Source organism: Corvus hawaiiensis, chromosome 9, assembly GCF_020740725.1.
Source record: "Corvus hawaiiensis isolate bCorHaw1 chromosome 9, bCorHaw1.pri.cur, whole genome shotgun sequence".
NCBI classification, from domain to species: Eukaryota; Metazoa; Chordata; class Aves; order Passeriformes; family Corvidae; genus Corvus; species Corvus hawaiiensis.
In genome coordinates, this window is record NC_063221.1 from 13,899,978 (window position 1) to 13,927,593 (window position 27,616).

General features: G+C 39.3%; 1 protein-coding gene across 1 annotated transcript; it reads right to left on the reverse strand.

The window, feature by feature from the left end:
• Positions 1-19: 19 nt before the first annotated feature.
• On the reverse strand, positions 20-27,604 carry SLC30A7 (solute carrier family 30 member 7). Its single transcript, XM_048312497.1, has 11 exons — positions 27,162-27,604; positions 26,893-26,994; positions 22,700-22,813; positions 21,154-21,241; positions 19,371-19,497; positions 18,267-18,416; positions 16,653-16,703; positions 14,589-14,724; positions 6,833-6,923; positions 6,232-6,381; positions 20-5,449 (listed from the first exon to the last, which is right to left on the reverse strand). Exons 1-11 carry the CDS (start codon positions 27,239-27,241, stop codon positions 5,402-5,404), a joined length of 1,137 nt encoding a protein of 378 aa, XP_048168454.1. The 5' UTR covers positions 27,242-27,604; the 3' UTR covers positions 20-5,401.
• Between the last annotated feature and the right edge of the window lie 12 nt (positions 27,605-27,616).

Consider the following 27,616-nt stretch of genomic DNA (forward strand, 5'->3'; position numbering starts at 1 on the left):
CTTACTGCATACACTGTAATAAGTGCATTAGATGTTAAATTTCGCTTTTCAATTTTCCAGGAACTAGGAGTTCTCTTACCAATACAAAACATTAGTGTGCAAAACCTTTTAGGTCTGTGTCCATGTTTGCCTTGGGAGAGTAAATACAGACAGGTGAGAATGCTTTAAACCAAAGAAAACCAAGAACTTTCCTGTTGGAGAGCTGGTGAAACAGGGTGAGAAGCTGCACAGAATTTCTTATTTCAGAAGACTGCAACATAAAATAGAACTGGATTTCTGCTAGCATTTATGAAGGGCTGGACTCAACTGCAGCAACCACAATTAACCTCCAGCCAAGTCTCAGCAAACAGACTACAAGAATTCTCTTTAAATCAGCTAGTAGATGATGATGGTTGCTATTTCAATTATTCTTCACAGTATGATGAGAACAAAGCAGACCTATATGCATATTTTTTTTAAAACTGAAGATTTATTGGAAAGACATTTGATCCCATATCTTTTCAGCAATATAGGATAGTTAACATTTTATATAGACTGTATTCAAGTAGAAAAGATTACATTAAAAATTTCTTAATATTGCACTTGGGACAAGCCGTGGCTAAGCTACTAACATTAGCATTCCAGAACAAAATCATACATAGTCTTCAGAATTTTAGTGAGCTGCCTTGTGTTACCTGCAAGATTTCTTCACAGGTGCTTTCACACACATTGCTATTCAACTGAAGCTCACTGCTAAGAGTAATTCCTGTAATTTAAAGGTAAAGGCAAGCAATATGCTGTATGCTACCAGGAATGACTTTGGCAATTGCTTTATTCACATTATTTCACACTTCAGCCAAGATACTGTAGCGATTCACTTAACTCTTGTACAAGATCCCAGCATATATGTGAGAGGCTCCAATGCACATGGGAAGTGAAATACCCAGCTCCTTTTACACATTATTTCCGCCAAATTACCACACAGGCAGGAACCTTTTGTGGCTCACTGAGACAGACGAGTAGATTGAGCAGTATTTGCACACAGCAAGACTCAGTCTTCACGTGCCAGGCGCAGCATGGCTGGCATTGCTTCACATTATAGCAGTGTCTGGCCAAGGAAGTCCCAACAGGGGCAGGCATTGCAACAAAGCCTGAACGGGGACAAATCCAAAAGGGAACCCCAGCAAGCTGCAGATAGGGATTTTCACAGAACTGTAAAGGAGGAAATAACTACTGAGTCTGTACTGAGGATCAGAGAGAAATGAAAAAGAAAAAAGAAAAAGAGAAAAACCTGTTTAAAGGGGTGGGATAGCCAAGAACTGTAGTGAGTGGCAGTCTGATGGCTGCTGGAGAAAACAGGACAGGGTTTAATTATTAACTAAAATTGTTGCTCTGAACTGGTATTTAGAGACCTTGTTTCATGAAGAAGGATAAGTGCATTTTATAGAAGCATGCAACTGAACATCTGCACTGTGTAACTGCAACTGAAATCTGCACTGTGAAAGAAAAGCCATGGACTTTACAATTTGTTTGCAGACTGTGTGCAGAGGGTAGAAAACTGCAATTCAGCAGCAGCTTCTCCCCTCTTGTGTCTTGTTTATATTCCCAAAACAGGTTCGCTTACAACAGTTAAAAAGAGAAACCGTTAGCCTACCTTCACCTTTAAATGCTGCTTTACTTCTTAAAAAAAAAGTAAATTACGACTGTTAAGTCACTAAGGTCTATTTTATTAGTAGCAGCTTCAATTTTTGTGTAAAAATAGTGTCAGCAGCTTTTACTAATGACACAACTAAACTTTCGCTTTAGTAAGCATTATTACACAAAAAGCAGAGTCATTTATTTACTTTTCATCTTAGGGTAGCAAATCACACGAGTAACTCAGCTCTCTGTGGGGACCCTCCTGATGTAAGGAGCCAGTCCATCCAGAGCTGTAGACTTACCCAATTAGCCTATAAAGGACCAGTCCTTACTGCGCGTATTCCTAAGAGTTTTCCACTGTTACTTAGCACAAAAAACATGGAGGCATTTTAACACAGACACTCTGTAACATTTGTTTTATCTTCTTTTTTGCTGTAGGTGTGTTAAGAATCATGCAGTTTGCAGGCTTGGTCTTTGGAACAATAGGGTTTTAAGTTACTGGTTTCAGTCACAGAAAAAAATAACCCACAAAGACAGACCAGTAAAAGCACAGAAAGTATGAGCTACAAGAGAACATGAGAAAACCACACTTTAAAAACTTGATTCAAAACTCAGTGGTGGATACAAGGAAGCTGAGTTTTAGCACATGATCTGCAGACATTCTTCCATCTCTGGATGTCCATCATTCACACAAGTCTTTGTTCAAATCATGCCTTGCATCTCCAATAAAGTGTCAATAGCAAAGTGTTACATAAGCAGCCAGTGTTAAGTAATTAGCAAAACACAAATAATGGTGCTTTGGCTTTTAGGGTAAGGAAAACTGTGCTTTCAACTGCATGTTTTGTACTCTCCTAAAACCTGAGCAAGTATCCCCTTAGTAGGTGAAAAAAAAAAAATCAGATGTCCCTTGTTTACTGCCATACTAGATGTGACTGCAGTTACTGACTAAACATGTCATACACTGTGTTTTGCAGAATTTTGTGATGCTTACCCTTTATCAGAAAGCCTAAAAAGGCTTAAAGTCTATTTTGAATCTAACTTCTCTACACTATCCCCAATTATATTTGACAAATAAATGATTCATTTCTTTAAGTTTAAACATAATGAAGTGCTATCTTTCTTAGCTAGAAAACTCAGACTTGTACATATGCTTCCAACAATCAGCTAAATCATAATAAGCAAAAAGTTATTAAAATAATTCAACAGGCTTATAGGCTGTTTCACTCCATTTCCCATATTAAAAAAGTTTGCAGATGTACATTTAAAAGAATACCATCACCACCACCAAACAAACTGCCACTCTGCCAGGTTCTCACTTGGAAACTTTTCATTAAGAAACTAAAATAGTGGCAAAGCTCAGCAACTTGGGCAGGACTACAGTATTTCAACAAGTCCTGGAATAGTCTGTCCTGAAACATGCTGGTATAAAGATGACTTAAACCAAAGCCTGCTCTTGGATCATGACAGAATTGCAATGCATCTGTCTGGTGCTTGCCTTTAAAGTGGTATCAACTGATCTTCTCTAGCCTCAAATAGCAGTAACAGTAACTATTAAAAAATGAGGAAATCCTCTGGCAGCCAGCAAGCAGCAGTCTATATGCACCACACTACAAAACAGTACCTCCACCCTATAATCACAGCCAGATTTTAATCACCTTGTCTGTGAACATACATGCACACGGTATCTTAAACTGCAGCGCTCAAATCTGCTCAACGGATTGCTGCACCCCACCCCATGCCATGTAACTTCCACCTTTCAGTCAGGAACTCTGGGCCTGGCACAGCATCTTCCAGGTGGGACAGGGAGAGAGCCTGACAGAGTGCCAGGCAGGAGGCCAGGGAAGAGAGATGTGGAACATGCAGCCTGCTGGGAGGACACTGCACCTGCGTCTGCAGGGAAAACAAACAGGATCAGAAATAGGCAATGGAAGGATCTGAAGACTGGAAGAGACTGCAAAGATTAAAACCAATATTATAGGTGACTTTGTACCATTTTTAAACCAGGTGCCATTTATTTTGCACCCGGTTTCCAGTTCCAAGCACAAGAGTACACCCCCAAGATATGGACAAAATCAACATTCATGTTTCAAAATCTCAGCTGGAAAATTCAGGAATCACGTATCAAATTTGGCAAGTGTTGTGTTTTCACATAAAAAGAAATCAGGTGCTATATAGGAACAACAGAATGAATGCAAGAAACTCTTAATACCTGTGATGAATTCAACAATATCAGTGGCAAACAAACCATTTCTGCAAATCAATCTTCAGTAATTTCATAGTGCCTAGCACTTACTACACAGACATTGTCAGCTTCTCAGGGCCTTGATTTTACTATTACCTTTAACAGGTACCAAAATTAATCGAAAACCCATACCAATCAGTGGAAGCTATGATTTCTCGGAAGAATGCCTGTCTTGCTTTTTACTCCACCACGTTCTCTTTGTAAAATGTCCTCTTAAAAAGTCTTCCATTACTAAGTGAACTACTACAGCATAGTGGAACTATCATCTGTAATATCAAGCATAGCAGATTGCTTTTGAAAAAGACACTCAGATATCTGAGTGAAATGACTATAAATGCTAGAAAATATATGACAGACAAATGTTTCTGGAAAAAACCCAAATCTAATAACCCTTACAGCACTGAGAACATTCTCCCCTATGAAAACATACAAGGCTACAGTAAAATAGTCAAAGATGTAAGATTTGTCAACCTGGAAAAAGCATAAGCTTAAACAACATGAAATGTGGTCCTTATTTCCATTTCAGGTATAACCACCAGAAACAACCATTTTCAGTATTTGGAAAGGCAAAATTTGAATTTGATCACTTTAATAAAAATTATTACAACCTATTAAAATCAAGGAGACTTAAGCTTTCACAATTTCAGGATTTAGTTTTTTCCACCACATAATTTCGAAAATAAAAAACTTCAAGCATTTCTTCCATCACCAGCATCCTCCTTCAACTGCCCATTGTGCCCATGAGCAGCATCATGTAATGTCTCATTACTCTCAACAGTATGAAGAGACTAAGAAGTGGAGTTAAATCTAATATTTTGACTAAAATAATTTTCACAAGACATGTGCAACAAAATACCCAGCTTGTCTCAGAAGCAAGTCTCTTCACAATAGCTTTGTCTTTTACATTTAGAATTTTTCTGTCTGGTAAGATGCAAATATAATGGAAGTCTAACATCTACAGTTATGCAAGTACACAACCCCCCCACATACATCACTAGTAAATAATCAGACTGCATACAAGATTACTTGTAAAAGTAATAAAACCCTTTGATGCTCCGTATTTATGCTGGCAAATAGCTCTCCTGATATAAAAGGCACTTTGAAAACCCAATATGGTTTGGTTCATTAAGTTTGCAAAGTACAAACAATTGTACAAACATACAATTATATTGAAGCATGTCAGCCATTGTGACATTGTCTACAAAACAAGTTTCCAATTGTTGATAACACTGGTTTTATGGGAATGAGCAGTGGTTTCAGCAGCTTTACTGAAGACATGACAGGGTTTCCAGTACCACAATCTTATTAAGTAAAAAACCCTCAAAAACTTACGAGTTTAGGGGCCCCCAAAAAAACAAGACCCGAAGTCCATAACATTCATTCAATATTTACTCCTTAGAAGTGAACTCCATCCATAGCCCGAGGGCAGAAATCTATTCAGTCGATTCCGGACGTGGTGGAGGCAGGCTCTGTTTCAAGAAGTGTTGGTACACCAGTACAGTACTGAAAACTTTGGTCCAACAGCACCATTCCAGAAGTTCACTACATGGCTGCAACATCAATCTGTATGTAAAGCTGCCTTACTCCTGCCTGTGGAAAAGGGAAGGAGGGTTAAAAATGCTGTAAAGCCAAAGCAGCTTCCTGTCCTGAACATCAGCCCACATCAGTAAGTGACCTAGCAAAAAACCTCAATGTCTTATTTTTCTGTAATTCATCTCCTACATTTAGCACATCACTCAGAGAGCATGGAGTTCTTCACACAGTCAAGTGCACACACATAATGATGTATTAACATTAGCTTTGCCATTATTACCTCTTCTGATTCATCCTAAATAACTGCCACACGTGAAGCTGCACAAAAGCACTTCTTACTTTCTTTTGTGCCACTTCCTGAAAAGCAAGCTGCTTGAAGAACTGTCAGGTTAAAATGGAGCTAAGCACAAGAGCGTAACGTGGGACTTGTTCAAACCAGTTCTACATTATGATTTTATCCAGAAAGCCATCACATGTGCAAGCAGCCAATGAGTAGCTTTGAGTAGGTCCAGTCTGTTGTGAGAAACCCTAAGCTAAGAGAAGCCTCATCTATTTTCTTAGCTCCTTATAGGCCAATATAGATCAACCAAACTGGATACACCTGAGACAATTACATCTGTTATTTCCATAAAGTGGCATGAAAAACTAATGCAGAGAGGTACAGTAATTCCATCTACACAACTGAGTATTTTGAAATTGTTCTATACAGCTGGAGCAGAGAAGCTTTTCAAAACAGATACCAAACTCAGAAATATTCAACCTTTCCTGATAAGAATTACGTCACATCACATGACAAGCAATTTACACTTTGAGATGTGATTTCTACTGATAAGACATACCTGAGTAAAAATATTGTGAGTCTGGCTTAGAATCCACCTTCCATCAGCATCAGGAGCTACTAATAACTTCAAAGTCCCTATGTAAACATCAGTACAGAGGGTCCAGAAATGTGGATCATGTAAACTGTAAACTCCTTGCAACTGCTGCACCTAAAAATAGAGGCAAATTTTAGAAAGTGTATTTCAGAAAATATTTGTCTGTACTATGTTTTTTTAATAGAAAATATTATAAAAGCCAATGCATTCTTTTACTTCTAGTTCACTGGGCATTTTGTGATCTTTTACCAGAACTTCTTATTACTATCTCTGTTATTGTAAGGAAGATGAAAACATACAGAGGATTTGTGTCTGTGTGATGATTTTGTGTATGTGTTGTGATTTTGTACTCTGCTGCATTTACATTCTACATGTGTTTTACTGAAACTGTTTCTGAAAATAGAGGTGTTCAAGAGAGAAAAGTCAGTTACTGGATTTGAGATGGCATTCAATTAAAACTGCTCTTTTTGCAAATGTGGGAATTTTGCCATGAAACATACACACAGCTGAAGCTCAGTCAGTCAGCAGCTTGATCAGTCAGAGCAAAAACAGCTTAACAGCTCACCCTCTGGTAGCACTGAGGCAGGGCATTTTCCAGAGAAGGAGGAGTTCTCTGCATCAAAATCCCAATGGATTCTTTTAAAAGTGGAACAATACTAGAAAGAAAAAAGGAAATTAGCTATTATTACTTTTTCAAAAGGTGCAAGGAGCAACCTAAGATTCCTTAATGCTGAAAAATTTTTCTTCAGTTCTTCCACCAGAAGCTGAGAAAGTTGCCATGAAATACCAGTACAGAAAATAAAAGCATTGACAAAATTGCTATGGTGTCCTATCAAAGGCAAGACTATTTCTCTCTCACAGTTTCCACAGAGTTAACTAGTGGCTAGTCACAAAAGATTAATGGTTTAATCACGGGATTTGAGAGGAAATCTCTTAGTGTCTTGGAAGTTATACAACAAAGCAGCTGTATAGCTCAAAACCAACTTCAATGGCAAATCATTCACAAACAACCATAAAAATACTCAACTGAAATGGGGTTTGCCTCTGTGTTTGGGTTAAGGCATATTTTTCTTATGAACTAAGATAATAATGGGGCAATCATAAAACAAAATTATTGTGGAACAGTCCAGCTACAACAGAGTTATTTTGTCAGAAACAGACAACTTGGCATATTCTTGAAGTAAACTAAGTGTAGGGTCTCATCCAAGCTCAAGGGTTAAACATTTGGAAGCAATTAGAGGTTCCCTCCTGGCCAAATAGTCTTGTTTAATCAGCAAACTAAGAAGACATTTAATACCCTTTTTTGTCATTATTACTTTTTGTTTTTTAATAAAACCAGGAGAGCAGTAAGCCTATGCCCTGAAGCTACCACTAAAAGGTTATACTCTTATTAAGCATTCAGCATGGTGATTTTTTTGTTTAGGTGTAGTGCATCATGTCTGGTTCAGTAGCACATTCTAAAATTTTCAAGTGGATGACAAATATCTGTAGCCCAACACTGAAGCTCAAAGAGCAATTTAATTTCAAGAGCATACAAGTCACCTAACACTCTGGACCGAAAGTGATTATGTATTTCAGAAATTGTAAGCTGCATTTCAGAGTTCAGCACTGGCATCACAGCTACACTACCTGGAGTTATGGGATTAAAAGCACACCTAAAACGTTTGTAAGAGATTAACTGGACCAGCTGTTAAAGGACACTGCAGAAGCTTTGTTTAAAATCTCATGAAGTGATGTGGAATGCACAGCACAGACCAGCTGTGTATTTGCAGATGTGAACAAATGACCTAACCATTTTAAAAAAGGTGTTTCCATTTGAACATGGGAGCAGTGCTGGCTGATGGACTGCTCAGCTCACTCCCTGGTTAAACCCTGGCCAGGGATGGGAGGGAGCAAGAGGCTGCGTGACTCTTGTCTAATGAACCCCTGGAAAAACCACCACCCTAAAATTAAGTCTTCTTGCAGGCACAATGCTTGTTCTAGCCAAATTCACTGCCTGGTGCTCTCTAGCACATGGCCTCCCACGTTTGCACTGCCACCAAGGCATCGGTTCAGAGATAGAAGCAATTAGGGGCAAGCATTAGGACCAGGAGTTGCCTGAACTGGACCTGTCACCAAGACAAACAGTTAGCAATGCAATAACTGTCAATCTGTCTAAAGGAAGCTTAATTGGAGTGTCACATTCTACAGTGGATTACAGAAGTTTAGGGAAAAAAGGTTCTCTTATTAATGAACCCATCTCACTAAATAATGTCCGTGTCACAAGCACTACATCAAAGGGAGGTGGAGCTGCCAACATACTCCACTGCTGAATTGATTTCAGTTTAACTCCCTATTTAAAATGCACGTTTGCTTCTTAATAAAAACCTTGAAAGACCAATACACAAGTTCAGGATGCAAACTGAATGCAAGAGTTTTGAACACTGACTCCATTCCCATAAATTTAACAAAGCCTCTGTAACTTATGCATCCAAAGGTTTCAAAAACCACACACATACAGGCTGCATATTATTTTCCCAGGGAATCAACTAAAAGAATAGAGAACATAGTAGTCTGCCTTTTTATTGAAACATACCACTAAAAGTGAGAAAAGCCATGAAAGAAAGCTAACAAAAATGTCTAATTTGTACAACTTATTTACATCATTTAATAAAACTGTTGTACATTATCTGATGGAAGAGAAATTAATTGTCAAGTAGATTTGAAGAGACAGGCTAAGAACACCTTGAAAGTCCAAAGAATAGAGGTAAACCAGGATGTGGCTTGATGCTGTTAGTGAAAGTTGACGCACAACCCGGGTCACACCTTCTTCCTCTATCTTAGAGCCAGTGTTCAGATACAAAGTTTATCTTTTGCAAAGCTGAAAAGGCCAAAAGACAGCTGCAGTGACGGGACAGGCCCTCACAAATGCTGTTCAGAGCAAAGAAGGACATGGATGCCCCTCTGCATCCAAGGGATACTAACTTACGTGGTAGTCTTACTGTAAGCCAAACTAACACAACAAACAACAGAATCCTGTTTTATGACGCCTGATGTTTTCCATTGTTTCATGCATATTACTGAAGTATAAAACCTTTAATTTAAAAACCAAGACTCCAGAGAGTATGCTCTTTTCTCAAACATTAACTAAAACCAGTATTACTTAATCACTAAGAGGCACTAGAAATATCAGTTCCATTTCATGTGACTGAAGAAAACGTTAGGGAAGATGACAAAACCAAGCAGGCTGAAAATATGGTTAGAGACTTTGACCAAGCTCTCTCTTTTTTTTGGCTTCATCATTAGTGAAAAAAAACCATGCGGCTGCCTCCACAGCAACTATTGCACTGGTGCTTCCCCCCTTGTTTGTTTTAATTTATAAGATTATTGAGGAAAACAAATAATGCTGAATTGTCACCAAGTGGAAAGCATTCTCATGCATAAGCAGTCAGTAAGCTTTGCTATTAGAGACAATTCCATTGCTTTCTGATTACCAAGCCTTAAATCTAAAATACCACACTCTTTTACAAGACAATAAAATTTGAAAGAGGCACCAACCCACAGCAAGATTTGGGTTAAAAACATACTCTCTACAAAAGCCAGAAAAGCAAAGGCAGCTAATGTTACAGCACATCACATTCCCACACAAACTGTTACAGAAGAAGTGAAAGGTGTTCCAACAAATAAAAACAAACTAACTATTGAGATGAACATGATAAATCCAGCCTGCCACTACTACACATGGATTGATTAAAAGTTAAGAGTGAAAGCATCAAACTCTTAATTAACCTGCATCACATTCAGATACTACTCATACCCCTTCCAGTGCCATCCTGTTTGTGCCACTGTTTCTGTAGGCATAGCTAGCAAGACCCTGGCATTGTCATGATCTTGGACTGCAAAGCTGAAAACAACTCTGGGTAAAGAACCCTTTACACAGACATTGCATGCAGAGCACAGCAGGAAATTCATTCAGTGCTCTCAGCACTACAGAAAATAGAAGGTATTTGTGACAGGTTTCATGGAAGGTAAACAAACATTGCTAAGGATCAAGACCAGCTATGGTTCTTCAAATACCATAGCTCAACATCTACAGCCAGATTTCCAAATTCCGGGTTTTTCCCCAGCCACCATCCATATCCTCAGTGTGAAGAGTGTTGGCCTAGTTCAGAACTTTAATAAAATTTTTTTATTAGGCAATGGCAATTTTAATCAGACTACAAGCTTTGCTTAAGACAAAGACCACAGGTTTAACATTTGCTTTACTGATTTTGAATTCTTTGTTCTCATAACAATGTAGCACCTTGATTCTCAAGCAAGGCTGACAGGTACCATTACCCTGTAAATAAAGGTAGTGCTTGACATTTAGCAAAAATGGCTTAAAATAACACCACCAGTAAACGTACTAGTTTGGAGGAGTTTTGCTATAGAAAGTTCCTTCTGAATCTTAGTGAATGCAGCACTTCATTAAAAAAAAGTAATTTTTTTTATACTGTTATGCCTCAAACATGAAAGACCCCAAATGTTACTGGCACACCTTCCCCTGAAGCTCTTTCATATTGTATCATGTTCAAGCAGCTCTAGATTTTATGCAAAAAATTATGTAACCCGTGGAAACAACTTCACTAAATGACTGAAGTAAATTGCCTCATTTCTTTGACCACTTAATATGCAGTCTGCATGCTCTATGCAATCTAGTATCAGATTTAGTCTACTGTGCCTTTCTAGAAACATGTGGGTCTAATAGTGGTTTAGGACAAACTTGATTTATACCAGTTGTGGCTTTTGCATGGTGACTAGTTTCACATAGCTGACTGAAATACTAAAATTGCTTCAACATTTCAGAATAAGGCTTAGAATACCAAGGTTAAAAACTAAATGAATATTTAGTTTTAAATATTGAAAGCAGTTTAGAGACTTGAGAAATTGTTTATTGATTCAATGCATATATAATTATGTGGACAACACCTTGGAAAAAACTTGAAGAGTGCCAGCCTGAACTACAATGAAATAGTCAAGCTTTTGTTAAAAAAAAATTTTAAATGGTGGTAAGACAGACTTGTCTATTTTAAGCATGTCCTATTTATGCTTTACTTGCATAAGATAGTAGAGAATAATCGAAGAAAGAGTCATTAGATATTAGTGGTTGCATCCAGGAAAATTCAGATCCCACACAGGATTTTCACTGGGCAGTCAGAATGTTCTGTGCTAACTCACGAGGAGTTAGGCAGAGAATGTCACCCTAGAGCAGTCTTAGCAGAGAATCACAAGAGCAACAGAGCAACTGTGTCAGCAGCTGACAATTTGCACTAATTAGAGATGCTGTCTACAAAAAGGCTCAACCATTTGATTTAAACGCACTGCTTGACTTCTCTGAAGAAGCATTTCTTAACCCTTCTGCACTTACACAAGATAAAACAGGTTACAACGTGGAGTCTGTACAGCTTTACACTGCCCCAGTAAGTTTTTCAGTCATCTTATACAGGTATTTTTGTGATTTCTTTTGCAAGGGTGGCCATCATTTCAAACAACTGAATGGAGAGGACCCACTAATAGGAGCAGGCAAGGCTTGAATAAACCAGGGAGAGCTGCCCAACACTGAAGCAAGCAAACACTCAATCGAAAACGAATGAACAGTTATCTCACATAGACACAAGCAATCCTAGATTAAGAACCGTGATTTTCCTTTGCATTCTCATCCAACAGATTTGATATGCTATCAGTTCACCAGACATAGTTCCATAAAAGAGAATAAGGATTTCTGTTCTGCCTTTATTCCTTCTTTTTATACAAAAGTATCATAGAAAGAATACAGATTAAAAACCAAAACCCTAAACAAAACCAAACTAAAACAAACCCCACAACAACAAAAACCCCCAACAAGACAACAGAAAAACAGGAATCCTGGATCTAACCTACCCCCTACTCATACCCTGCACACTCTGTAAGTCAAACTCAGACCATTAAGCAGTAACTTGGAGAATACAGTTCCAACTAGGGCAAAGTCCCCAAACACCATTAAAACTTTTGAATGACTTTATCAGACTGGCTTTTGCATTTCTGGCTCAAAACTATGCTTCTTTTATTACAGCCACAAAGATCCTGATTACAGAACAGATCCTGATTTTTAAACACCCGTGGATGGGTGGTCTGCTTGTTGGGGCACACACATGGTCTTACTCCACTTTACCTAGTTGGTTTAACTAGTAAAAGGGATACAAACAAAATTGACAAATATTCATTTGAAACAGCAGACAATTATTCAATCTGAAGCCAGATTTACCCCAAAAAATTATGTCCTTCCCACCTCAAACCCACAGGTATCCCATGAGCAGACAGACAATTAAAAAAACCCAAACAAACAAAACCCAAAATCCCCCTCACACCCTGAACTAGACATAGCTCTTGCCATGACCAGTTTAAAGTATTTCTGCAGTGTTATTCCCCTCAAATTTTAAATTTCACAGCACTTCAGTAAATTTTTTTTCTCTAGGTTAGATTTAGGTGACTGTAAAAGATTAAGTACAAAACTATTATATATCCTAGCAAGCATCACCTGGGCTCCGATATTACTGTTACAGAAGATCACCTTATGGGAAAATCTGAAAATCTTTTTGTGCTAATTCTTAAAGAACACTTCAAACACAGCATAGTGAAGAATAGGCAAAATTAACAGTGGTTTTATGTCCAGAAGTGTAAACGAAGATTACTAAAGTCAAACACCATAGAAAGGCACTCAAGTTCTCAATATCCATCTGAAACTGCCAGTTATCTAATTTATAATCTTAAAGTGCATTTCAAGCAAAACCATCAATAGTTAAGTCTGTTGGACTGCTTAGAAAACAAAATATCATCACAAAACCACCCAACCCTGCAATTAGTGCTCGCTCCGCTGATGTGCCAGGATGTGTCAGTCTGCAAGAAACGCAGGCTTGCTTCTATCAGCTAAGATGCAGCTGACTGCACTGATAGCAGAATTATTCTACTGATCATTTATAGCATCAAGGACCAACAAAATAACATCACAGGCTGAAGTCTGGCATCAGATCAAAAAACACATCAAATAGTGAACTTCTCCAGCATTTTCAGCATAGAACACGGGTCTCAAATGTTCCTTCTATCTGTGCTAGAAAACCTATCAACAGCATTATTATGACACCTCTGTTATGGAATTCAGTGTTATTTCAACTACTGTATGAATGGAAGAAAAAAATGAATTGTCATTCATATGATATTTTCTGCTGTACACAAAGCTAGACCCTTAAATATAAAGTGTATGAAAACCTGTGTTTTAGCCAGCCACTACCTCTACCTCAGCAATAGTTCCTTCCCCCTTGGAAACATGCACATTTTCTTTCCCATTTTCTGAGATTTCAGTAACAGAAGTAGTTTGTAATAATTTGTCATTTATGAAATTACAGAATGTTTAAGTCAAAATCTCCGAAGTTTATATTAAAGTGGTGATTTAATAGTGATTTCTATCACCGACAGTTCTGTGGGTGTTGTGTCTGAAGCCTGCTGCCCTACTCTGACAAACAGGGAGATTCACATCAACAATCCTGTGAATGCTGCCATGCACAAGCCATAAACATGCCATACATGGTATGAGCATAAGCAGCTGCAGTTCATCAGATGACACTCACCACTGCCGAACAGACAAAGGTGTTCAGTTATTAGGTTGTAACTGGAGTTGTGGTATGCTACCCTATGCCACCACTGAAACTGCTGCCAAAAAAGCCTCATAGCATCACTGAATGAAATATTTTCTTGACCAGTCTAATCCAAATAGCTTCACATTTACAGTGATCTTGTCCAGGAGTACTTGAAGCATTTCCATCAGATCTTAAAAGGAATAAGGATGTCTCAGTGTACAAATACAAATAAAAAGTTCTTGTTGAGGTAAGAAAACAAAATTAAAACCTACCAGCCTTGATTTGTCAAGGACAAGGGCACATCCTGTGCCAGCAGTCTCAACTCTGCTGCCCTGAAAGCATTCTGCTCCATTTACTGGAGTACACTGGTTTATATAAGCATGTACTAAATACAGAGATGAATCTTTCTACAGTTTGAACCTGAAAGACGTTTTTGTATTATTATGCAAAGAAGGACAAAATATGCAGATTTAAGAGCTGAAGTTGTAGCTGAGGAAAAGGGAAAGAAAGACAGCTCATGTAAGAGCTCACCAGAACGGCTGTATAGAACAGAGGTAACACACCACTCTTGGAAGAAAAGCAAATGTTATAAGTCATTAGCATAACAAAAACCCTTTTTCTTCTGAGCTGTAATTTCTGCTGTAACTAGCATCAAAAATACTACCAAATACCAGTGATAGCAACACTTACCTTACACCTATAAGTAGTGCTATCAGCATTGAACAAATAGGATCTGCTATCATTAGACCATAGTTCTGCATCAGTATAGCAGATATGATTACACCAATACTTCCCAGCGTGTCTGCCACAATGTGCAGAAATACACCTGTAAGAGATTAAGTGATACCATTACAACTTGCTATTCTTAAAGCTAATGCAGCATTTCAGAGATGTTTTACAAAAAGAAGTCTCAAGAACTAGATAATACAATCTATACTTGTTAAATTTGTGGTCAGTTTTGGGTCCAACACGCAAAGATTTTAATGTATTTGTGGAATATGGGCCATTTGAAGAATTTACATTCTTTTCTGCACTTAGCAGTAATAAGTATTTCATAGCAAGGCTATTAAGTTAAACAGTGATTAACAGCTGCAGCTAGACTTTTCTCATTCAATACCCACTCATATTATAGCACAGAAACTCATAGTCCCTGATGCCTACAGTAGTGAGTACTGTATAAGATGGCCAGACTGTTAAAAGAAACAGTTCTGTGAAGCTTTGACACATGCCAATGTTTAACTGACAACACCTTCTAGAAGTTACTTGGCAAAGAAATCCAAGACAAATAGTTTTGAGAATTAAACTATGCTGCAGACATGAAAAGCTTTACTCTTACTCTGAAGAATAACACTGCCTTCAAGTACAAAGAAACACATACTTTGCAGCTAGTCAAAGTTTAGCCTTTGGAGCTCTCTGCTGGCAGTGACTGGAAGTCATTCAGAAACAGCTTCTTGAATGCAATTCTCCAGACAGATAATCCCCTCTCCTAAAAACAACACACGACTATAAACCAGCTCTTTGGGGATTTCTCCAAGTCTACATTTGTACTGGGTCTGGCTGGGACAGAGCCAGGTTTCTCCAAAGCAGCCTGCACCAAGGCCTTCTGTTTCTCACAGCCCCACAGCAAGAAAGCTGGGGCAGGCAAGATGCTGGGAGGGCACCACAGCCAGGCCAGCTGATCCAAACGGACCAGAGGGATATTCCACACCACCCAACACCATGCTCCCCAGTAAGACTAGAGTGCTGTCTTTTCCAAGTAGCTGTCGGTCAGACTTCCCTAGGCAGTGATCTGCTGGTGGGAGGTAATTGCTTGTGAGTGACTGTCTCAAGAGTGATGGACTTTGTATCACTTGGTGAGGTTTTTCACTCAATATTGAAAAATTAAAATAAAACCATGTCTTTTTAAAATGCTTCAATTAAAATGAATCTTTCACAAAAAGACTGACTTTTGAGTATCTTCAACTGAAATACTGAGTATACATATACATACTATGGTGTACTGTAAATTCTGGAAGAACGTGTAAATGTTTCCTTTTCAAGGACTACAAACAAGCCAGAAAATCATCCCATGAGAGAAAACCCTACGTACATTTGGGTATGCCAAATAATTACTACCTCCTACCTCTCATAATTGTCTCCCTTCAACTTCTGAACATTTAAAAAAAGTAAAACAAAACCAACAAACAGCCAACCAAAGATCAAAACCAACATCTAAATTATCCATAACTAATGCTCAGGAGATCAGGGACTCCAATACTACTTCAAGAAATTTAGATGCATTACCATCTGCTCTAAACCAACTCTAAGAGCTTGATGAAATGCATATTTTAAGCTCAGGTACTCTTTAACAATTACATCAATCTGCATTTTTTAAATACCTTCTATCTTAATCACATTGTTCTTCATGTTACAGAACATATATTGCAAATAGGCTCCTTAGGTTTCTGCTTTTAACCACTCTTTCCTAGTTTTTCATTGATTTTTCAGCATCAATAACAGAAGCTGAATCCCAACTTTTGGGATGTCTCTTTTAAACTGTGTTGACACTGCACTACATTTAGACTTCTGTGAATGTCTTGACATGTCATGCACAGAGTACAGCAGAGCTATTTACAGGGGGAATGGAACTTCATTAAATAGCTCCTTTAAGAAAAACGTGGCATTTATCCAGAGGGACCCTCTAAAACACGTGTGATAGACCCAGGCAGGCAGACTGATAAAACCAATAAACCATCATACTTATTCTCATCATACCTTGTAAAATCTGTTTGCTGGATCCAGCCATCACTTCAAGAGAATGGTCATCTGGGAAGACAATTATTGACATATTAACCTAGACAAAGGCTCTCTCTAGTGGTCCTTCTGTTACACTCTTCCTTTTGGAAATGTCTTGAACAGAGGCTGCTCACAATGACCAGCTTTTACTCAAGCTATTGTTTTTTAATGCAGCAATTAAGTCTTAAAATGCATTTTTTTAAATAAAACATCACTTCACACAATAGATTTCTACCTATGTATATATAAAAATAAATTATATACATTTGTTCTTAATTAAAACAAACTGAGAGGGAAGACCTTGCTAGTATATAACAAAATAAGACCCCCTCAAGAAACCAAGGCACGTACACAAGTGAGAAGAGTAGGTTTAAATAAATCTGCTAACCAGAAATACTTCACTTAAGCAAGCATTTATACCTAATGTAAGACAACAAGGATAAGACTTGGAGAAAGAAGTAGTAAGTAAAAAATCTTCTCATCCAAGCAGATTAATGACTCTGTAGCATTAATCTGAAAGATATTTTAAGAAAAACTTGTTAAGGGATAGCAAAAGGCTTCTCGTGAAGATATACAATAATTTACACAACAGATGATTTGAACACCAAATTGCACAAAACAGAGAGCTACATTCACTGGTCTACAAGGGTGAGGGCCATGGGGAAAGTATGGAAGAGGCAGCAGCAGGGAACTCCTGCTTTCCAACCAAATTCCAGGAGAACTACTGGAAAACAAATGCCAATTTTCTAAGAATAGCAGGGAAGGGACAAGTAAATATTTTTACACTCCTTCTCACCTCCTGTCTGCCACGTCTCACACTATTCCCTGCTCTGAATGTGCACATTTTGAGTCACATCAGCTCCCAGCTTATGGCTTAGGCAGGAAGGACTGACAACCCTGCATTACCACAAGGCTTTCATTTGCACTGTTTCAAATAGGTGGTATCTACACAATCTCTTCTCCCATAGTGAGGGCTTCTGATCATATTTTGCATGAATGTCTCTTCTCAGATTGTTTGCCTTCATAGAAAAGATTTAAGCATAGCTAACATAACATGTATCTTTTTCATAACCATCTTAAAAGAGATTACAACTACACAAAATGGGGAAAGTCTCACTTGAGACCACAAACCAAGTACAACTAACAATCCCTAAGTACCCAAAGTTCATTGGTTCATTTTTTCTAATATCTTGAGCTGTAAAATTATTCAAATGGAGAACACCAGCAAAGCAGTTTAACTTTGTCTATTGATTTTAATGAAAAAAATGAAACAGGGCACTTAATAACTAATTTCACTATATTGCAATAGCATACAGCTGTTCCATCTTTTGCCAACACATAACATTACGGTGAACATTCAAAAACCAGAGGTAAAGCAAAATCTTTAAAAACTAACACTGAAATTACTGCAAGTGAAACACAAAATGAGCCACAAAACATGCTAGTTGCAGAGCACACCAAACATTTAATGAAGCTATGTCCAGGTATAATCACAATAAGCTGCCAGCACACTCTTTTTTTTTTTTTCAGTGAATTATTAATAGCAGATTTAGACTGAGTCAGGATGGTCTGTGGCATCAACTCAGTACTTACCATGACAATAATCCTGACCATGAGAGTGTCCATGGCCGTGACCATGAGTGTGTCCATGGGAATGTTTATGTTCGTGGCTGTGCCCATGATTTCCGTGACTGTGCCCATGGCTGAGACCACCGTTAAATAGAGAATGGCTGTGCTCATGCCCTATAAAGAAATATCACCATCAGAGCATGATGAATACATAAATGATGAATAAAAGTACACTTACATTTGTTTCTCAGCTACTCAAACCTATTCATCTTTTAGGTCATCTTAAAGTATGCCTTTAAATAAGTTAAGAAACTTAACACAAGCTGTTTGTCATCTACAGCTCTGCTGTGCAGACTTATTTTATATATATATATGTACACATAAAATACACCAGATTTGAGAAGTGCTTTTATACATTCCCACTTCTGAGACTTGTGCTAGACTTTTAATATAATTTGAAAAATGTACACCTAATTAAATATAAGCACTTTAAAAATAGCTGTTTTAAGAAACCAGAAATTGACTGTCATTCACAGATTAAAAATTCAAGCTTAGATTGCTGCTTAAAGACCAAAGACTATGTTCTTTCACCAGTATATGTAAGTTTATATGTTAAGCTCAAAGAGAGACCCATAGGCTTTGCAGAAAAAAACCCCAGAGTGTTTACCACGTGTATTTAGACAAATAAATTCTGCATTTCAATTCAAAAGACACTAAGCTGAGAAGCATCTGAAGCAGAATCATCTCATGCTTAAAGTTTGGTTCAGATACTGTTTTCTAAATTTTCCAGCAACAACCTTGCTTAAGTACAGCTTAAATTTGTCCAAAAAGATGCTCTGCAAATCTCTTTCAGTAAGGTGCAGAAGAGTGCATTAACTCCAGAAAGCAGATTCTGGACTTCTAGGTGTTCCAGTTAATGGATATTAACATGAGAAGTACAACAGTGGCACACCAGGGCTAGTAATAAAATACAGAAGTCAACAATGCAAGAAGAGGTCACAAACACATTTGGCTAGGATTGCCATTAACAAGACATCAAATGTAATACTGGGGTTCTCATTGGGGGTAAATAAGGTCCTGGAACACAGGCTGCCACTAAAGGAAACAGTACTGGAAGTTACATCCTACCAGAGCCATGTGAATGCCCGTGACCTCCATGCTGAAAAACAAATATTCCTATGAGATTTACAATGAATCCTAGTATAGAAACAGGAAGAAGTCTCTCATGATGCACATCGGGAGGCTCAAGTGCTCTCTAAAAAAAAAAAATAAAATGAAACAAACCAAAAAGCAAACATAGAGTTTTACAATCTCTTTACGTTATTAAAAGGCACCAAAAAACTACTTAGATACAGGAGCATTCTTATACATAACATATATATAGACATACTTTAAAATTATTCTGGGCTTTCGGTTTTTGGGATGATACACAGACCAAATCTCACTGTCTGAAAATAAAGTTCTATTATTAAAGCTGTGAAAGTACAGTAGCATATTCTCAAGAGTCTAGCTCAGTTTTATCATAAGATTGAGTTATGCTGTGGGATGTGGCTCAACACCATTTGAAAACATTCAGGTTTGTTCCAGTATGTGGATTGCTTAAGTCACCATCTGTAAGACTTCCAAGAGACTAGAATGCCATTTCTTCCTTTCTCCTTAGAAAGGTGAGGCAATGAGGGCAATGAAATGAAGACTGAGAACAAATTATGACATTTTTTAGAAGTTCTCAAATCTAGATTGATTTTTTTTTTCAATTCTTTTTTACCCTACTTCCTCTGGAATTTTTTTCCCCATGAGACATTATAGACCTAATACAATTTGCATCTGGAGCTAAGTATTGATGAGTGTAAATTACTACTGGCAGAAGAGAAAAACATTCACCATCTCTCCACAAGGATGAAAGGTGCAGGCAGTAAATAGCAAGACAGTAAAACTTCTAGCAGATGTAAAATTTTAAAGCAACTGAGAGAGATTCACAAGCAAAGAGAATACTTAGCATGGGAGCTCAGATCAGCAGGAAGAGAATTATGTTTCAACATTGCCCTTGACCCTGTCATTGTTTTTAATTTTTGTAGTAAGTTTTGCTCCTGTATCTAGATTTGGAGTAAAGTTTTCCCAGGCTTTTAGGCAATTTCAGCCCAGCTTTAACTGATTGTGAAGTATTTACAGGCCTAACAATGTAGAAAAATGTTCCTGAAAGCTCTTCCCAATTCTCTGTTAGCAAAAGGAAAATTCAAGAGACTTACTCTGAACTAGAAGTCTAAACAAATTTACAGTGTATTTCCCATTAAAAAGTAAAATTATTAATTGAAGCTGATTAGCTCTTAATCCTTGATGTTGCCCTTAATGTCTAAATTTCAATCTTGAAATTATCACCTGAACCATCATGTAAAACAAATTCAAGAAAAAAGCCCTTGTAAATGTTTAACCTATCACTATTTGCCATTTATATCAGACTTCAAGATTTGGAAAACAGTGCTCTTTCTTTAACAAGCTGGTCCAACCTCACAGAATGTTACTTATGACTAACTTCTCTCCTCTGAATGACTAGTTTGGGCCTTTCTTTCTTGGCCTCATCTGTTCTTTAACAATGAGAAGTGAAGATCCTTCTAAAATATCCTTAACTGGATGAAAAAAAGGGACAGGCTCCATCTCACAGAATCTTTACACATAAACAAAATACACTATTTAAGAAGCTAGTACCAATAAACTGAAAAAGCTGGGCTTCTCTGTCATGAAACAGCAATTTCAGATGGCCCCATTCTCTGTTCAAATCACAGATTTTTAATCAACTATGAACATAATTTAATTTTTCAATTCATTAATTTCAATAATTTATTCCTAGTAAAAATAGAAATGTTTATCCATATTAATTATAGAATGAAATAGTGTAATTGATTTCATAACATACCTCAACACCTTCAGAAAAAATGAAGAATGCTGTAAAGATGAGGAATAAACCATTTACAAAACCAGCAAGTACTTCTGCTCGAACATACCTTCAAGAAAAAAAAAAGCAATAGCAGATATTTCCACCTTCGTTTAAACGCTAAAAATTAGAAGTAGAACTTAAGAGACTGGAGTGCAATCTTCTAGCTCTCAAACAGTTTTATTACACAGGGATTTGCTACATGGAAGATGGCATATAAATTATGGATGACTATATAAAACTGGCCACGTTGTATTTTGACAGAGACCTGATCCAGATCAGCCATTCCCTGACCGAGATGAAAGAAATCTTCCAGTGTCAAAACCTTTCCATTTAAGATTACGTCTACTCGAAGTTATGGTATAAACGCATATTTGGAAGCCACAAACTAAGATAAGCATGCGAAATCTAATCAACATTTTCTGATGTCAAGTTAGGTTTAATATTAAACAGACATATATTAATTTGCTTCCCCTCTCAAAGGTGAAATTTTAGTAAAAGTTTTAAGTAGAAATTAATCATTCTAACATCAAATTTTGACAATGACAAACTGCCAGCTTAGAACAACATGTAATTTCACTGTAGCAAACATCAGACTTAACAAAGTGTGGCTGTTATCTGATAAATGGAACACCAGCTGTTTAAATGCTGAGCAGTAATGAATACAGAACTTGCTTTCACTGCAATTAGTTCATGGTACGATTCTCTCTAAATTGATTTCTATGCACACTGGAGCTTCCACCTAAATTAAACTGTGCTTTAAGTTTCAAACTATATGATTCATACATAAGCAAGGCAGCTGAAGCTAAGTGCTGACACTCAAGTCAATAATGCTGTGGGGAATGCCCATGTTGCAACTCACTTGCTGTTAGTCAGTATTACCAACTAATAATATTGTACCACCAGTATTGTTTTATGGGGCACAATTGCAACGTTCAGTGGAACCAAGTGCCTGTCAAATGCCAGCTGCAGCAGGTAAATCCACCAAAGGCAGTATGGGATGACACACCTCAGCTTTGAGGCTCTGTATTAACAGCAGTCACAGCTCCAAATCCTGCTGGTTCCAAGGATCTTAGTTTATAATCTCCAATGCAGCATCACTGAGACTTAGCTCCTTTCAGCTGTAACTTCCTGTTCCAAAGAAGGAGTGGGACACCAGCAGTCTGGGAATCGCTGTCGCACTCCTCACTGCACTGTGAGGACAAACCCAGGATGTGGCTGCTCGTTCTTCACTGGTACCATTAAAACATGACAAGGCAGGGCAACTTTCTGCTCTGTAACTTGTTTCCACTAGCATGATCAGAGAGATCTTGGAAGTGATAAACCTTCTTCCCAAAAGCAATGCCCTCATATTTTTATCCTTTTTAGTGGGATATTAACTTACATGTTGACATAGCTCACCTTAAAAAACCCTTCACTTTCAACAAAGTTTTTCCACATTCTGCAAAAAGCTTTTGTTTGTACAGTGAAAAGTGACTATCTAAACATTTACTATAATACATGAAGGTAACAGCCTGGAGTTTCTTACCCATATGAGAAAGCATCGTTTGACCTCCATTTTGAAATAACTGAAGCTGCTAATCCAGCCAATAGAGCAGTACAGTCAAAAAACATATGAAAAGAATCTGATATTAGACCTAAACTGGAAGAGAACAGGAAAAGTGTTATGTTTCATATGCTACATGTTGAGTATGAAAAATAAAAAAAAACCCCACAGACATTAATCTTTTACACACTGGCAAAATACACTGTTTCTAAGCTTCAGGCATGGTTTTGCTAGCACAGAAGAGAAAGAGACATCCACACTTCATCACCAACAAAAATATGATGCCAAAACTGCTTTTGTCAGCTTAGGGAAGGCACTTTGGAAGAGTGCTTGGCAAAAATATCCTCCTAGCATATGATTTTGGTGATAGTGAAAGGTGGTTTCCACTGACACAAACCAAAATCCCTGGAGTAGATGTACCCACAGCCACATCTCTCATCAATATAATTCAACCTTAAATCTTTGCCTTAGCAGTGGCAAGGCACTGACTAGAAGATACACACCTCTGAGATCTAGAGGCTGAAGGAATTAGAGGCTGAGAGGCTTATTTCAAAGACCAATGTCAATATTGATTGACGAACACAGTTAAAGGAAACCAGCATGCTAAAAAGTTCAAAGCAACTTAAATTAGTTCATGAGTTAGCCAGTCAGTAGAACTTGTATCAGTTTGTAGGCTACAGGTAAACTGGGGTTAACACCACACACAAGAGTTGCCAAAGTTTACCAAAGTACTCATGAACAGGTTCTGTAAGTCTGCAGGGAAGTACATGCATTGAAACAAAAAAAATTTGCTTCATATTTTAAAAGACATTTGATACAGAGGTACTGTTGAGCACTTGTTAGTCAATAGTCCCAAAAGTTCAATTTTCCCAGTCATTTGGTTATCTAAGAATAAATACATTACATACACAACTTACTTCTTGGAAACTCAAGCACAAGAAGCAAGTACTGGTTTAACAAGTTCTAGAGGATAGTTGCATACTCACATTGAAGTCAAATACAGTTTCATTAGCCAAAATTCCACCACTTCACATTAAAAAGCCAAACCATTTCAGCCTTACTGAAAACAATTACAACAGTAATCTTAAGTGTTCCAGATGAAACACTCAACACTGGAAGTAGATTTGAAGGAAAGGAAAGAGAACAAGTGTCTTGCTCTATATAGTTACATATATACTTTATGGATACATACAGAGTTATACATACACACAACTGTAACATATAAGGCAGAGGAATGATGACATGGTAAATTGTCCTTAGGTGCTATGGCCACCGAAGCAGGAGAGATGAAGCTGTTCTGAACAAACTTGATAACAAGACCCATAGGCTAGATGCCTACAAAGCACCAAAATGGAATTTGCTATTGAATTCTTAAAGGGGTTTAGTGACATCTTCCCCCTTCCCAAAACCAGGTGACATCTTTAGGGAAACAGCTCATTTTAGGTTTGTTTCTGAGCAGTTAAGAAGATCCAGTGAGGAAAAAAAAAAACACCACAAAGCACACCAAATATTCAGGTAGAAGGCAATTACTGACAGGAACTTAAGTTGTAATGATTATGAAATGGAAGGAATAAGCATGGCTAAACAGAGAGAGCTACTGCTTTCTGAGGTATTTGGGTTTTGGTGGGTTTTTTTCTTTCTTTTTTCTTTTATAAAGCCTTCCGGGAAAGAGAAGTGTATAAGAACTGCGACTCTAACAAAATCCCATACAAGTTCTAGAACCAGAAATCATACAGCAAGTTATCACGGCACAGCGCTCACACCTGCCAAGTCTCACTAAGGCAAGACTTACCTTAAGGGCAACACCAATACACCTGCACTGCTTTCAAGACCTAAGCTAACAATTGCAGGTGGCCAGAGGCATGTGGATTTATCAGCAGGGGTCAGCAGACTGCATCTGCAATGCAATTCACCTCCTGGCATAACCATGCTCTGTATCATAGGTACAGCTACAAGTGATTGAGCTGCACAAATGGCAGGAAGACTGGTAAGAGACCAATCTCATTTCATCTGAGGCTTTTTTAAAGTGACCTGTACAGTAACAAGACCTTAGAAAAAAGGGGTGCAAAGTGATTACTAAAGTAATCAAGCGATCCAGTCAATGACCAGCAATACGGTGAACCACAGCAACATGGGATTCATGCAAGAATTCCTGTTAGAACCAAACACATCATCCAGAGTATAAGCTAGTAGAAACCCTGTACTCAGACACACTGTGTCTAAATAAAGACACTTCCACAGCTGATTTAGTTTAACATCAAATTAAACAAATGCGCACATGTAGCAAATTTCAACCTTAAACAAGCAAACAAGCTCTCAGCCAGCAAACTCGTGACCAGTGACAGAACTCAAGGAAAAGGCATGAAGCTGAGTCGGGGGAGGTTTAGATTAGACGTTAGGAAAAGGTTTTTCACCCAGCAGGTGGCTGAGCACTAGAACAGGCTCCCCAGAGAAGTAGTTGCAGCGCCAAGCCTGACAGAGGAAGGACAACACTCTTATGTGAGTTCAGGAAATAACCTATTTGGCAAACAGAAGCTCAGGAGAACTGTAAGGGCAATGGAACTGTGTCTTCAAAATGACAAAATAATTTTCCCTATGGGGTTCCTTGTTTGCTTGTTACATGTTTGCTCTTCCAAGGCATGACCTGTCTGCTTTGACTGAAGACATTCCTCATTATGTTCTCTGCTACCCCTGTCTACTAAAGTGCTTACTAACACACTGTTTTGTTCTAGCCCAAAATCTAGGCTTAGAGATACTTAACACTAGTGACTTGAAATACAAATGAAAGGTTCAACTAATGGCTATGCAGCAAATCCTAATTCTTAATCTCAAGTATGAACAAAAATAAGTAAGTGCCTTCTGAATTCCAATATGCCAGATTCTTCAGTGACAAAGTTCTCTAAGTGTCACTAAAGTTTCTCAGTTTAGTTTTCTCATATACAGGACTTTTTATGGTCATACTACCAAAAAAAATTGTTACACTTAAAAAGACAGACATCAGAACAAAGTCACATGAACACAAAGCTCTTTGTATCAGAACAGCTAAGAAAAATATTTACATCTGCTGAGTTACTAGAAAAAAAATCCATACTCAAATAGGCAGACTATGCATACAATAACCCTCACACAATTGCAAAGTGAATCAACATCAAAGCCTAAACCAAACACATTCAAAATTATCTGGGTGCTGCCAAGATAGTCTGTACCCATGACAGTGCTGCATGCTCACTGGTGCCACAGTAGCAATTACTGTAATCAAGGTTAAGGATTTTATAGTGTCATTTGAGAGATTCAGAACAACATGGCAAATATTAGGATGCAACCGTTTCCGAATTCACATGCTGCAGTCACTCAAGACTTTTAAGAGCTCCAGTAATTTGTGTCTATAGTACAGCTTTTGGTAAAGAGGACACTGCAGGACTTAAATGACATTTCCATGCCAGTCCACTCTGAACTGAACTATTAACAGAGACTGAAATATCATCATAAAACAACTTCTCTATCACTAATGAAGCATGATGGAAATACTGGCACCAGTGCCTGTTCTCTACCTTTATACTATACACCAGTACTGAAGTTATTCTGCATTTCCACTTTTATTTTGCTACAGATTTTTCAGGAGCAATTTAGTCAAGTCTCTTCCATTTTCTTGTGAATTTTTGTGCTATGTAAAGTACCACTCAGCTATACAAGGATGCATCAATTCCTGTTTTGCCCTCGAGACAAGGATGTTTGAGTCAGCGATATCCAGGAATCAACCTACAGACGAAGCCACACTCCCCAACAGAGGATCTCTGCGGCAAGCGGCAGCTACAGCCCCCGAGTCCCGTAAATCAGGCCAAAGCCAGGCTTCCTCCTCAGCAAAGCACCGAGCATAACAGCAATTCCAAACAGCATTCCTCCGCAACGCGTCGAGTCGCGCCCGCCAGCCGGAGCGCCTCCCCCGCGTCGCCGGGACCCGGCAGAGGGGATGGCGGCACCGGTCGCTGCCCACGAGAGCGGTCCCAGTCAGGGGAAGCTGCCCAGCCGCCCCCAGGCTCTGCCGAGCGGCCCCTCCGGACGGCGAGCCAGGAGGCCCGGCCCCGCCGAGAGGAGACGTGGCACTGGCCGGGCGGGACGCGCCGCTTCCTGCGCGCTGCAGTCGTGCTCGCCCCGCCGCGCCCCCGCCCCGGTACCTGTTACTCCAGATGCCGTAGAGCAGCTCCACAAAGGCGAAGGAGAGGTTGAGACAGAGGAAGGAGAAGAGGTTGCGGGAAGTCTTGTCCGCCAGGATAGACCTGCGCACGGAGCACACCGCGGGTCACCGTCCGCCGCTACAGCGCCAGGAGGCCGGACCCGCTCGCCGGGCGGCCCAGGCGCCTCGGCACCAGCCGGCACAGCCCCTCCGCGGGGGCTCGGCCGCGGCGCCGGCAGCGCCCGGCCTCGCCCGCCCTGGGCCACTCACCTGAACCAGCCCGACACCTTCCTGAGCAGGTTGAGCCTGGGCGGCTTGTACTCATCGTCCTTGATGGAGAGGGGCAGCATCTTTCCGGCGGCGGAGCCGCGGCGCGCCGGGCCGGCAGAACGGGCAGGCGGATCGGGAGCGCTGCCCGGCCGGCCCACACGCCGCTTCCGGCCGCCACCGCGCCTGCGCCGCCGGGCACCGGGGCTGAGGGGGCGCGCCGGGGGCCAGGCCGGGGCTGCGGAGGCTGCTCGGTCTCGGGGCTGCGCCGCCCGCTAATGAAACACAACACACCCCGAACGTGAACTCGTATCCGTCCCGTGCCAGCCGCTCGCTCGCGTTCTGCTTGCGATGCCGGGTGCTCTCGGCGCAGCTGTTGCGGCAGCGCCCGGCACGGGGCGGGGGCGGCAGCGCAGCGCGCTCGGCGTGTGACAGCCAGAGCCGCCGGAGCGCCCCGC

Coding starts and splice junctions, on each gene's coding strand:
- SLC30A7 (XM_048312497.1), bottom strand. CDS start 27,241: ATGCTGCCCCTCTCCATCAAGGACGATGAGTACAAGCCGCCCAGGCTC. Junction 16,704..18,266: donor TGGTCAGGATTATTGTCATG/GTAAGTACTGAG, acceptor TTGTCTTCCCAG/ATGACCATTCTCTTGAAGTG. Junction 5,450..6,231: donor CTCACAATATTTTTACTCAG/GTATGTCTTATC, acceptor CCTTTTCCACAG/GCAGGAGTAAGGCAGCTTTA.